General features: G+C 51.7%; 2 protein-coding genes and 1 long non-coding RNA gene across 5 annotated transcripts in view; 2 read left to right on the top strand and 1 right to left on the bottom strand.

The window, feature by feature from the left end:
- The window catches only part of LOC144308101 (uncharacterized), a 19,823-nt gene extending 18,577 nt beyond the window's left edge, over window positions 1-1,246 (top strand). The window contains exon 3 of the long non-coding RNA XR_013374742.1: window positions 58-1,246. This is a non-coding gene — a long non-coding RNA (uncharacterized LOC144308101). The remainder of the gene's footprint in view (window positions 1-57) is intronic.
- The window catches only part of LOC144308097 (synaptonemal complex protein 3-like), a 13,535-nt gene extending 4,145 nt beyond the window's left edge, over window positions 1-9,390 (bottom strand). Inside the window, exons 1-7 of one of the 3 annotated variants that reach the window (XM_077888278.1) lie at window positions 8,901-9,388; window positions 7,507-7,692; window positions 6,883-6,952; window positions 6,277-6,311; window positions 4,148-4,265; window positions 2,913-3,012; window positions 1,048-1,146 (exon numbers count right to left, since the gene is read on the bottom strand). In XM_077888278.1, the coding sequence (XP_077744404.1) occupies window positions 1,048-1,146; window positions 2,913-3,012; window positions 4,148-4,265; window positions 6,277-6,311; window positions 6,883-6,952; window positions 7,507-7,692; window positions 8,901-9,354 (1,062 nt within the window). In that variant the 5' untranslated portion in view covers window positions 9,355-9,388. Of the gene's footprint in view, window positions 1-1,047; window positions 1,147-2,912; window positions 3,013-4,147; window positions 4,266-6,276; window positions 6,312-6,882; window positions 6,953-7,506; window positions 7,693-8,897 lie in introns of all 3 variants that reach the window. The other 2 variants (XM_077888277.1, XM_077888279.1) reach the window with 2 other exon arrangements.
- The window catches only part of LOC144308095 (PWWP domain-containing DNA repair factor 3B-like), a 22,592-nt gene continuing 18,309 nt past the window's right edge, over window positions 9,039-13,321 (top strand). The window contains exon 1 of the mRNA XM_077888271.1: window positions 9,039-9,169. The gene's annotated coding sequence lies outside the window, so the exon portion shown is untranslated. The remainder of the gene's footprint in view (window positions 9,170-13,321) is intronic.

Here is a 13,321-nt window from a genome sequence, read left to right as displayed (position 1 = left end):
TCAATCTACAGACTCCATGTTATCCCCGACAAAACCCCAATGCTATTCTTTCTACAGAAATGTTTCTACAAAGCAATCTTACAGATCACGTGGATCCACAAAAGTCCATGAATAGCCAAGTGATTCCAAGAAATAGCACCACCACCACAACCACCAAGCTGGAGCCACAGAGGTCTGTGTCACTGAGGATAATTTGCTAATGTGAAAATGTGACTGGAGGTAATCTCAGTTCACAAGCTTATACTCTCACTCTGGCTTTCTTCATTCTCCTATACATCTGTGCTGTCTCTTGAAACTGTTAAGTTGGCATATAAGGCCACTCTTAGTCACTCTAATCATTCTAAAAGCAAATGTGCCACAAGATACTTATAAAGTGCAACTGAAGGGCAGCCTGGATGGCTCAACGGTTTGGCGCTGCCTGTAGCCCAGGGTGTGATCCTGGGGACCCGGGGTCGAGTCCCACATCGGGCTCCCTGCATGAAGCCTGCTTCTCCCTCTGCCTGTGTCTCTGCCTCTCTCTATTTCTGTCTCTCATGAATAAATTAAGAGCCTACTTCCAAACAAAAGTAAAATAAAATGCAATTGAAAATAGAATTGGCTACTTGCTGTTTAAGAAACTTTGGCAGTACAAAGAAAAGTAAATGACGCTGAGAAATGATTTAGACTTCCTACGTTCAAATGATACATTCATCACTGCTCTCCTAAGGAAAACTGACTCAGGAACAAACAGCCCTGATTAAACTGTTAGTAAAGGATCAGTCTCCTGCCAATTTCTTGGTAAAATTCCCAATTTACCATTCCCGGTTTTGAAAAACACCCACAAAGCCATGAACGAATCTGAAAAGTAAAAGTACATTTAGCATTTACGTTAAAATCAGAACAGTGAGTTCAAAGTGGAAAATGCGTGATTAATTTTGATTGCCTAAGTAATTAAAGGCATGACCAAAATGTTTTTAACCTGCATTAAGAAAGAAAAACAACAGTTTTCTACTGCCATATCCATAGTCCATTTTATGACACTATATTGTGTTACCAAATTCGACAGACCTTTAACAATTGCTCATGCAGCTCTTTAAATGCTCGCATTCTCTGGCTCTCAACAGTTTTGGAGTGTTGTAATAATTCCTGTTGCAGTCGGAATATATTCTACAGACGCAAAAGGGGGAAAAAAAGCTGCGATGACCACTTGTAAAATTTAGCCATTGTAAAATTTAACAGCGACAAATCTAGATGAAACTTGAATAGTTTCTCAATGAGTATTTTTAATATCTTCTCTCTTATCACCTAGCTTACGTCCTTTGTGTTTACCAGGAATATACAAAAGCACCTTAGTCGTCTTATCTGCCAGTCACTGAGGAGGAAATTTCCTTTCTTAACAATATTCAAAACATGTATCTTATGTTGATTTCAAAACCCACACGCAGGATCCTTGCGATAATCCTTCCGTGATCTCCCTATTCCCTTGCTAGTGATCTTGTTACATCCCTACTTAGCCACTCACTTTCGGGGTCACACCTTAGGTCTTGTCAGCCCAATAACTGAAACACCTGCATGATGTTAATAATATCAAAGACGTAGAGAGGAACTGTGTACAGATACTGTTCTGAACCATTTCGATTAAGCTTCTTGTAGAGGTGCTCATTTAAATCCAAACAAACAATCAAAAACCCTGCCCCAGCTATAAGAACTCTTCTTATACTCTCTTTCGTAGATGAGGAACCTGAGGCTCAGAGAAAGACAATTTGTCCCTGGGTTCAAAGCTAGAAACTAGAAAATCAGAACTGGGTCCCAAACCTTATCGTTCCACTGTCCAGGCTCTTGACCACTGTACTACACTGCTTGTCCATTTTCCCTATGTTCAACCTCTCTACCTCCCTGCGTGTGTGGCTCACTCCCTTTCATGCTACAGACAGGTCAGTACCCTACCAGGATCCCACATCCATTGAAGGGAATGCTTTTCACCATCCCCTGTCTCCACCCCCTGGCCTGATTTTTCCCGCTTTCCAGCTAAATCCATGGTCAATGGTTAAACCTACACCTTTGCTTATATGCCTTGGCCCCTTCTCACTCTGTCGAGGTGCACGGCTAACCTCAGCTCAACCCTGAAAAGTCCAACTCTGCAGCTGCTCAGACGCACCCACAACCATGAGTACGACTACTCTCGTGTAAATTTGTGATTGTTATGACACCCACCCATGTTGGACCGGAATGTGGCCCGGCAGCCATCTCTCCCTTGTCCGTTCACTGGCCCACCCTCAGGAAACAGTTCCAGGCCTTCTCCTCTGCCCTCAAAGAGCAACATCACCACCACCATCCTTATTCCTAAATGTGACACGGGCCAGTCCATTTAGGGTGAACCATGCCCTGAGCTAGTGATTCGTTTAGGAATGAGCAATCGATTGAAACTAGATGATTGGGAGCAGTCCAGGGGACGTTCCTGCCAGACCTATGGGGAAAGCTTATCTCAGTTCACCTGGGGCTGGATCTGGGATTTAAGAGGCTATCATGCTGACCCCGTGGAGCGGGCCTCCTAGAGGACGGAGGCAGAGCCCGGATGGTACTGCCTCAGCAACCTTTCCCCAGCCTCATCCAGCTACACCTGGTGCAAAACTCCCTTTGGCTTCTTCAGACAGACCAGGACATCCTTCTATGGTACTCTGGCAAGTGCCTGTCACTTGGAACTGCAGGAATCCTAACCGAGAGAGGAGGTAAAGACCAAGGGCTTCTGTGAGTAGGATGTGTGCCTGTACGCCCCTGCGTTTCTCCATCATCAGGGCCCAACCACATAGCCAGCAATGAATGGAAACAGGGCTCTGGCTCAAATCTACGGGTCTCAGGTGTGGCCGGGCTCAGCATTCCTGCTTGGCACTTGGTTACAATACATTCACTATAAAGCTGGGCCTGATACCAACAGCGAGTTTTTCTTCTTCTTCCTTGGTTTTCTGTATATCGATAGCCAACTCTTGAAACAAAGTTAGAAACTCCTGAGAGTATTCATGATGAAGCTCCTGCCTGTAAAACATAATAGAGAAGAGCGTCATGACTTTATATGGCTAAGAAAAATGTCAACCCATTCAAAACCAAATGACTGGACATAAATTATACTATAAAGCGAGAAGGGAATGATCACAGCTGGAATTTTCTGATGGAAAACAGCCCACTACAGGGGATGGCTTACCCTCATTGCTAACCGTGTATTTACTCTCACTCCTGACTGTCTAAGAGGGATGCTTGTCTTGTATGCCTTGGCTCTTGAAAGCTAAGGAAGATTTATGGCACTATAAATTTCCCAGAAAATGCATTTGATCTGCATGGAGTTTTGTTACTATCGTTTCATTTCCATTCATTTGCTGAACAACCTATAGGTTGCGAAGTGACGAACAGATTCAATGAGGGTATCCTATCCACCGATACCACTTCCCCACACGGTAACCTTTCACTTTTCCCCCACTGTGGCACAATAAAGGTTTTGTATGAAAGAATAGCAAAACCAAGAGGGATCAATGTAAAAAAAATCATTCAAATATAAGATGAGGGGATCCCTGGGTGGCGCAGCGGTTTGGCGCCTGCCTCTGGCCCAGGGCGCAATCCTGGAGACCCGGGATCGAATCCCACGTCGGGCTCCCGGTGCATGGAGCCTGCTCCTCCCTCTGCCTGTGTCTCTGCCTCTCTCTCTCTCTCTCTGTGTGTGACTATCATAAATAAATAAAAATTAAAAAAAAAACAAAAACAAATATAAGATGAACCTTTTCTACATACTTGAATACAGTTAACTATCGCAAGACATTGGCCTCTTACTCAGCTCCATGCTCCAAGAAAGAATACAAGTGCTTCTTATGCCAAGAAAGCTCAATTATAATTTGAAAGGAGAAAAAGGGGGTTATCTTTATGGACCTCTAGATAATACACCTCTCTCCAATTAAGGCTTTGCAACATGGAGCTAAATGAACTATTTGCTTAGATAAAGAACGGAACAACAACAACAACAACAACAAAACCCAAACAAACAAACAAACAGAAATGGAGCCAAACATATTTCTTCAGTAGAGACTCCAACAGATGGAGGAAAGCAGTATTGTTTTGAATTAATCTGTGATCACACAAATACTAAGAAATGACACACAGTGCCTGGCTCCAACACTGATACCTTTGCTCTTCCTGAGTTTTCCAGACATGCTCAATTTTCTGGTTAATGCTTTCAACAGAAGCTTTGGTTTCCATCATGACTCTTTTTCTATTTTCATCAAAGAGCTCTTTAATCTCACCTATGAGAAGCATAAATATAAGCATATATAAATTTCTTTTTATGGTGTTCAATTTGCCAACATATAGAATAACACCCAGTGCTCATCCCATCAAGTGCCCCCCCTCAGTGCCCGTCACCCAGTCACCCCCACCCCCAGCCCACCTCCCCTTCCACCCCCCCAGTTCGTTTCCCAGAGTTACGAGTCTCTCATGTTCTGTCTCCCTTTGTGACATTTCCCACTCATTTTTTCTCCTTTCCCCTGTATTCCCTTTCACTATTTTTTATATTCCCCAAATGAATGAGACCATATAATGTTTGTCCTTCTCCGATTGACTTATTTCACTCAGCATAATACCCTCCAGTTCTATCCACGTCGAAGCAAATGGTGGGTATTTGTCGTTTCTAATGGTGCCCATCGAAAGATGAATGGATAAAGAAGATGTGGTTTACGTATACAATGGAATATTACTCAGCATATATATTTGTTAACATTTAACACTGAAAATTATTTTTTGGCAGCTTATTCAAAAACAACATAGGCAGTTTTGGTTCCAGAGCATTGGAAAGACAATTAGCATTTTGATAAGAGGCCTCACATCAGAAAGCAAGATGATTCGCTTCTTTTTTTGTGTGAAACCTTTCAGTTACTAGTTTCTGAATCCTGATTTTTCTTTGTTCCCTGCACACAGCCCCCCCCTTTTCAAACTTACACTGAAAGAAGGCTTAATAAAGAAAAGTGACTATCTCCCAAAATGTATAAAACAAAAAGGGGGTCTCGATGACTGTCTTTGATTTTCTTGTGAAAAAACAGTGGTAGGGGCTAGTCTCTAATCACTTTATGAAATATCCTCCAAACGAAAGGACTCATTGAGATGGATTATTGTTAGAAGTAGATGTATAAAACACACCTTACCATTCTATTTTAAAAGCGTCCGACAGGGAGGCACATAAATAAATGAAAGGAGACGAAAAGGCTGTGCGTGCATGCATGTGTGTTTTAATGTAGTCAACGAGGATTTTCAGTATACGTGAGTTAAAGACAAAAGACTGTGGAGAGATTAAGGAAATAAAAGAACATATTCAAAAACACGTCCTAAAGATGTTTTTGAGTAAAAACAATGGGGCTTTTCTTACACCATTTTTGAAAAGCAGCCTCGCAATATGTAAAATTTTTCACAGTTGAGAAACTGCTTTTGATTGTATGTGACGGACCTGCCATCAGTAGCTATGTTCTGGGGATCATGGAAAGACGCACCGTTTTACACCTATTTTATACTCCCAGTTTGCCAGTGTACTCACCAGTTCACGAGGCAGCTCACAGGCCGAGAACCCTGACAGCCACCCAATAGAGCAAAGCTTTCAAATACACACCTGCTTGTACGACTGATCCCCATAGAGGACTCAAATATTGACTCGCACTCCTTGCTATGAGTCTTATCCTGTAATCCCGTTAATGGATAAGGGACATCTGACAGAACAACCAAAAACTTTTAGGTTTATTGGTGCTGATCAGACTTTGCCAGCATGCTAGCACAGTGGTCTTTAGGTTTCCACTGCATGGTTTATTAGCATAAACATCATGACAAAGCCTGAGTTGGCAGGCTTCAATTCAAACGTCTGCACCAAAGAATGGAAATAGAAAAGTCGAGGAAAGAAAGTGCAATGAGAAAATTAAAAATGGTTTGTTAAAACCTGATGTATCATTTACCCCGGGACACGAAGTAGGAGAGAGATTATTTCACGCACGTTCTTCCGATATCCCCCACAGGCCATCAAATGTACCCACGTACAAAACAAAAGCATCACTCTTACCTCGCCACTGACAGCCCCGTTCTCGGCACGTGCACTATCAAAAGGGAAACTAAGGACATGTGTGAAGCCCAATCACCCTAAGGACTTAAGGAACACCCTGCGTCTGGGAGCAAGGCATTAGATGACAGTGTCGCCGTCCATTGATGAACATTTCTTGTTAACATGGGTTACATGGTTCAAAACAATGCACTTTCACCGAAACGGCTCCTGAATCATACCTTCAAATCTTTCCATCATGTCCTGTAATTCATTCCTGTAAAGAAATGGCACGAGGTGTTTAATTCAGGGGATCTGAAACCAGCGCACTTGTTTTGGATGAAATAGCTTTCAGGCCAGGTGTTTACATGCAATACCTGTTACCTTTATTTGTGTTAGTACCTTATGGGTCGGTCAGGTCAAAATTGCTGTTTTTAAAGATTTTATTTATTCATTCACGAGAGAGACAGAGAGAGAAGGAGGGAGGAGGGCACAGAGACACAGGCAGAGGGAGAAGCAGGTTCCATGCAGGGAGCCTGGCATGGGACTCGATCCCGGGTCTCCGGGATCACGGCCTGGGCTGAAGGCAGCCTGAAAACGCTGAGCCACCCGGGCTGTCCCAAAATTACTTTATTTTATTTTTTTTAATTTTTTATTTATTTATGATAGTCACACATTGAGAGAGAGAGAGAGGCAGAGACACAGGCAGAGGGAGAAGCAGGCTCCATGCACCAGGAGCCCGATGTGGGACTCGTTCCCGGGTCTCCAGGATCGTGTCCTGGGCCAAAGGCAGGCGCTAAACCGCTGCGCCACCCAGGGATCCCCCAAAATTCCTTTAAAGACTTTACCACACATCTTCCAGAAAGGTTCCTGCAGGAGGACTTCCTTCCCCGTCGTGCTCAGTGACCAGATGGTTTCCTGTGTTGAAATAAAAGTGGAAAGCATTCTTGAGGGAAGGGTGGCCTTTCGATCAGTTTTCGAGGGGGCAATATCGTCACCGCGCGGGCTGCGGGGCCTCTGGCAAACCAACAGCCTTTCAAGGCAGAGCTAGGAAAGGCTGCGTGTCTGTCTGTGCAAGGGCAGAGGAAAGGAGATCGGGGCCCAGGACCACGCGGCGGCGAAGGTGTTCCGGGCCTTTGGCGCGCTTAAACGGCAGAGAACAGCACCCGGCACGTGGGAGGTATTTGGGAAAGAGGGCCTGCAGGGCGCGGGGTGGGGTCGGGGTGGGGTGGCGGCGCGGCAGAAGAGCTGCGTGCGATCTCCGCCTCTGGAACCCTGGTTTGGGACAGGAGGATCCAGCGGGCAGCCTGCGGCAGGTGAAACTGCGCTGGCGCGCGCACACACGTGCGGGGGCGCGCACGCTGGAGGACTGTACTGTTGACCACGCGGAGGACTCGGAGGCAGAGACCTGGCCCGCGTGCGGTCATCTCCGAGCGAGCGCTGTGTCCGCAAAGGTGTGGGGCAGACGGTACCTTCCGCAGCAGCAGCCTCTGGCCCACTCAGCTCTCTGCTGCCTCCTCCGCCCGAATCACAGGCTGCCATTCTCTGAGGCTCCGCAGGGGCTTTCCTCCCCAGGCGCTTCCTGCCAGCCGGAGGCATCCGCAGAGGTGTCTGTCCTCCCTCCGAGGTGTCTGTGTGTCCTCCGAGTTGTCCCGCACCTTGTGAGCCCGAGCACGCGACCGAGAAATGGGGACACGGTCAGCGAGCGTCGGCAGGCAGGGGGCCTCTGCACAGAGCGGGCTGCGCGTGTCCTCGTGTGTCTGGCCGGGCCAGGAGGGAGCAAGGAGGATGCGGCCGGCGCAGCCCTGCCCCCCACCGTCCCCCGCCCCCCCCGCCCCGGGGACGGCGACCCGGGGCACGTCAGCTGCCCCGGGCCATCTGCGTGCCGCGCCCTTCCGCCGCACTCTTGCGCCTACGTTGGGACAGAGGCCGGCCCGGCCCCCGAGGTCCCTCCCCGCAGGGCTGTGCTGGCCTGGAGACCCGACCGTGGCCGGGACGAAACCCCCCCGCGTCCCCTGGGGATGCGCGGGGAATAAGCCGTTCTGCACCCGTCGGCAGACAGTCAGGTGGAGGGGGCTCCTCGACGGGCCACCTGGACCCCCAGGACGAGCCGTGGCCCCGCCCCCGGGGGCCAAGATGTCGGGCCCGGGCGGTGGTGTGGCCGGAGGGCCAGGCGCAGAGGGCCCCTCCTCACCAGGTGTCACCCTCCCGGGCCATGAGGGCCCTCGCTCCCGCTCCCCGCCCTGCCAGCTCTGCGCTCAGGGGCCTGGTCGTATCCCGTCGGAGCCCCGGAGGACCCCGTGGGGACGTCACCTCAGAGGTCAGCCCCGCCGCCCCCGTGGCCGCCCCACGCCCTGGTCCCGGACGTTCCAGGATACCCCCCCCCCCCCCGCCACGGCCACCCAGTGCCACCGGGTCCGCCTGCCTGCCTGGCTGGGCCTCCCAGGGGGTCGCTATGCCCGGCCCCCGGCCCGGCCCCCGTTTGTCTTGACCCTTCCTCTGTCCCGCAGTGCCTATGCCCCAGCGCTAGCCCCAACCCCTCTGTCTTGCCCCTCGGTCCTGCGAGCCTCCGTCCCTATGGCCCACCCCCGCCCCGCCCCGCCCCACCCCCTGTCTCTGTCGGTCCTCCCTGCGTCCCTCCGTCCCTCCGCCCCACCCCACCCCACCCCACCCCCACCGCCACTCGCACCCCCACCCCGACCCACCGCGTCTCTCGACGCCCTCCTCCCTCCGTCCCTCCGCCCCACCCCCACCCCCATCGCCTCTGTCTTGTCCCTCCCTCCGCCCCAGCCATCGCCATCGCCATCGCCATCGCCATCCGCATCCCCATCCCCCGCCCCTCTCAGGCCTCCGCGCACACAACGACCTCCACAGCAGGTCCTCCGCGGCGACGACCAGGCTCCTCTGAGGGCCTCGCGACTGACTGGGAGGAGCCAGTCAGCCTCGCCTGCGCGGGAGCGTCGCTGAGCTGAGGGGCTGGCCCAGTGCGCATGCGGGAGGCGGGACCTCGCCAGAGACACGCCCCTCAGGCCCCCTGCCCTCCGGGCGCCGGTGCCTGCCGGCCCTGAGGATCGAGGGTCGAGGGTCGAGGGTCGAGGTTCGAGGGTCGAGATTCGAGGGTCGAGGGAGGTCGAGGTACGGGGCTCACGTGGCGAGGGCCGAGGGTCTTGGGTCAGGACCCAGGGTGGAGCGTCGAGGGCCGCGGGCCGAGGGTCGGTCGAGTGCTGAGGGCCGAGGGCTGAGGGCTGAGGGCCGAGGGTTGAGCCCCGGGGCCCAGGCTGCGCGTTTCCGGCTCTGCAGCCCGAGGACGTTGCTTTCATCTTCCTGGGAAATCACTAAAGGGTACTGGGTTGTGGAGCAGGTGGCCGCTCAGGCCTCCACCTTGCTGACCTGAGGCGGAAGGCTTTTCGCAGGTCCTCGTCGGGCTCCTGGCGGGGCCCTTTCCACCCAGCGCTTCCGCTTCCCGGAGGAATAGCCGTCTCCCCGAGGGTCCTGAGCAAACGACCCCCTCCGTTGTCTCGGCTCCGCTCTTGGGTTGGCGGTTGGTAGGTTGCCTTTGGTGCTGTTTCACAGACCCCTGCGCGTGTCCTTCACTGTGCTGGCCTCCCGCTGGGTTGCCCGGGTAGGAGGACTGAACTCCTGTCAGCGTCCTGCCTGACGTTGGCGGTTGCGCCACGTCCCTTTCCACCCAGCATTGTGTCCTAACAGGGTCTGTGCTATCCCGTGGAGCCCCGGGAATAGGCCTGGAAGCGGCCCCCTTCCCCCTCCCCCTGGGAGCACACGCCCCCGCCCCCCGGGAACCGGGAACCGCTCGGTGGAAGCGGCCCCCTTCCCCCTCCCCCTGGGAGCACACGCCCCCGCCCCCGCCCCCGGGGGACCGCTCCTCAGTGCCTTCGCCCCATTGCTCCTCCGTCCACGTGCCCTTATTTCCACTGCAGCGCCCTGGACGGCAGCGATGCTACGAAGAATCTCACGTCTGCCGAACGTGCGATTACGCTCTGTGGTGTTTAAATGAGCCCAAGAGAAACACATAAAAATAAATGCGCCCAAGGCTTCAGAGGACTTGATGACCTGTTCACAGCCCTACCAGCAGTGCACAGTGGTTCCCCTTTCTCCACATCATGCCAGCTCCTGTAATTCCCAGTTGTTTGGTTTTGGCTTTCGTTTGGTTGTTGCCTCGTGTTTCTCTGTTTGAAAACAGGCATCCTACAGGGTGTGAAGTGCTTGCTGCTTGCGGTTCTGACTTTTCATTCCACTGGCGATTACTCACGCAGACCACCTTTTCAAGTGCCTACGGGGACGGGGCCACGGGTGTCCTTTCTCTAGACATATGCCCATTCAGGTCCTTTGCCAATTTTTAACAAGGTTTCTGTCTTTTTGGGGTGCGCGTTGGTTTTCTTTCTTTCTGTTTTTTTGTTTTTTTTTTCTTTGCACCGCGGGTGAGTTGTAGGACCTCTTTAACGGTTCAGGATTTTATTCTCTTACCGGGTCGGTCATTTGCAATGATCTTCAGCCATTCCTCGGGTTGCCTGCGTGGCCTGTTGATAATGTCCTTTGATGCGCAAGGCGTCTATAAACTGTGACGTTTCCGATTTACCCAGGTGCTTCCTGGCCTCCCGGGCCTTTTAGGATGAAGCTGCCTGTACTCCGAGGTCATAAATGTTTCTTCAAAATTGACTTAAGGGCTTCTTTTGTATCTTTTAGTCTCTGCTCACGTGAAATTGGTTTTTGTGCTTGCTGTCCGGTCGTGATCTAATTGCTTCTGTCCCCCCATGGAAAAGAGAAAAAAAAAAAAAAAGTCACCGTACCGTCCCCATTTTTCTGAAGGGTGCACGCTTTCGCCACTATCAGCTGTGCCCGGTCACACATCAAGGTTCGCTATGTCCCCGATTCTGGTTCTCTGTCCCGTCCCACCGCTCCTTTCGTTTATCCTGTGCCAAAAGCCACAGCCTGTGGCACAATGAAGATTCCTAAGTCGGGGCCGCCCGGGCGGCTCAGCGGTTTAGCGCCACCTCGGCCCCGGGCGTCATCCTGGAGACCCCGGATGGAGTCCCACGTAGGGCTCCCTGCCTGGAGCCTGCTTCTCCAACTCCGCCTCTGTCTCTGCCTCGCTTTCTCTCTGCGTCTCTCAGGAAGAAATAAATAAACACAAATCTCTAAAGAGTAAAAACAAAGATTCTAGGTCAGGCCCAACTCCGAGTCCTCCGGTATTAAGCTTACACTCTGATGACTCAGATCCTTCCGTGATTCCTGACAGCCTCCACACGAGGGTCGACCCTACATACGAGGACCCTTAGCACCTCGTCTCCTTTGACTCCCCCCTTTATCCTCCCCATCCTGAGCTGCTTGCCACCCCCCGAAGCACACCGTGGCTGTTGCCTGCCACTGGGCCCTCGAACGAGCTCAACCAACTTCTCTGCCGAGACCCTTGGTTGACACTCCTTCCTCTGCCTGTCGCTGTGACTTGTGCCGCCTCGCTCCTCTCCCTGCACTGTAATCCAGTCCTCTGTGTGCTAACGGGACCGTATTCCCGTGCCTCACTTTGACCATGCGGGAAGCCTCTATCATTCTACCAAGCAGATTTGGAACTCACAATTCGTATTGGTCACTGTTTGCCCATGAATACAGACAACACTTCAGCGAGCTATGCTGCCCTGGCCTGAAGGGATACACACCCGTGACTCATTGGATGACCTTAATAACCCTCTGGAAGGTGAATTGGTGCAAGGCCCCTTTATAAGTTAAGAGGACCATGGTCAGAGACTACAGATGCTTTCCCAAGTTTGCAGAGCCGCACAGTGGAGGAAGGGCCAGACCTTTGGCGTGTTTGTTTTTTGTTTTTGTTTTTGTTTTTTAATCATGAATTTATTTTTTATTGGTGTTCAGTTTGCCAACATACAGAATAGCACCCAGTGCTCATCCCGTCAAGTGCCCCCCTCAGTGCCCGTCACCATTCACCCCCACCCCCCGCCCTCCTCCCCTTCCACCACCCCTTTGCCCACCCCTGGCCCTCGCCTCTTCACTGTTTTGCGTCCCGTTGCTGCTCTGGGGCTACAGCACGTCTTCAGCTACAAGCCGTGGTCTCCAGTAGTGCCTGCCTGTCCCAGTACTGCAGAAAATGGTTTGAAGGCTGTGACTGAGGAGGTGGAAGTCCTTTACAAAGTTCTTGTTTTCCATGTAAATTTCAAAACATGTCAATCGAGAAAGGTGCTGCCTCTGGCATTTTGGAGTGCACCTAAGCGTTATGAAATGACAAACCCATTGAAGAGTCCACGCAGACCAGACCAGATGACGGGAACAAGGGTCTGTCCTCGGTAGAGCAAGGGCCAGTAGCTCAACCACGGCTTTCGGGTTCCAAATTGTCAGGGACATTCTGGTTCCCTATGGCTGGCACCGGGACAGGAATCGCGATTTGTCAGAAGCTCCCACTGGGGATTTGGATGATCAGTATAGATACGTGTAAGTGCTGTGGCAGGTCCTGGACCTCCCCGAGCACCCCTTCCCTCACCCTTTCGTCCTTACTAACAGAACCCTGACCCCATTGCACAGACAGGTGAGCGCGTGGCCCAGTCCAGCCCCTGGGCTGGCCGTGATTCGTGTCCCAGATGACGCCGGTGGCATTCCTAGGAAAGCCCCTGGAACTGGAAAGACGCAGCCGGCATTCCCCTTTGATCTTTCCCACTTGCTCCTGCCAGTGATACAGACGCAGTGCCCGTGGCCCTGGAGACAAAAGCCACATTTAAGGAGAGAGGGGCGAGAAGAGAGGAGATCCTGGCTTCCCGAGGTGTAGTACCAGCCCTGGATTATGTATTCCTACCGTGTGTTACCTGGAATAAACACAGCCCCTGTATGAGCTACTTGATTCAACAAGCAGGAAGACGCAATTCACGGTGACAGAGCAGCGCATACCTGAAATTTATTTTTGCCCAGCTTGTGTCAGGGGTGGTAGACTATTACCCTAACACCTAAACCCAAACGTGTACAGGGACTCAACTGGTTTATCTCAACTAGTTTATCTATTACTCTTGGCACATTACTGGGAAAGTGACTGGGTCCTCCTGGCAGGCACTATCCATGCACTTCCACAGGGACCCCGGCTGTCAGAAAGTCTGCCACACCCAACGTGGGGCTCCCACGGGAGCCCCGGAGGTGGCCCCCTTGGCAGTTTGCTAGAAGGGGCAAAGAGCACAGAGGTGCACCAGGTACCAGGTGTTTACAAGTTAGGCCTGGCAGTGGCACGCCTCATTTCCGCTTGCCGTCCCATTGCCTGGATCTCAGGCACACGGT

The sequence above is a fragment of the Canis aureus genome, chromosome X, assembly GCF_053574225.1.
Source record: "Canis aureus isolate CA01 chromosome X, VMU_Caureus_v.1.0, whole genome shotgun sequence".
In the NCBI taxonomy this organism is placed as follows: Eukaryota; Metazoa; Chordata; class Mammalia; order Carnivora; family Canidae; genus Canis; species Canis aureus.
This window is presented reverse-complemented; position numbering and strand designations above follow the sequence as displayed.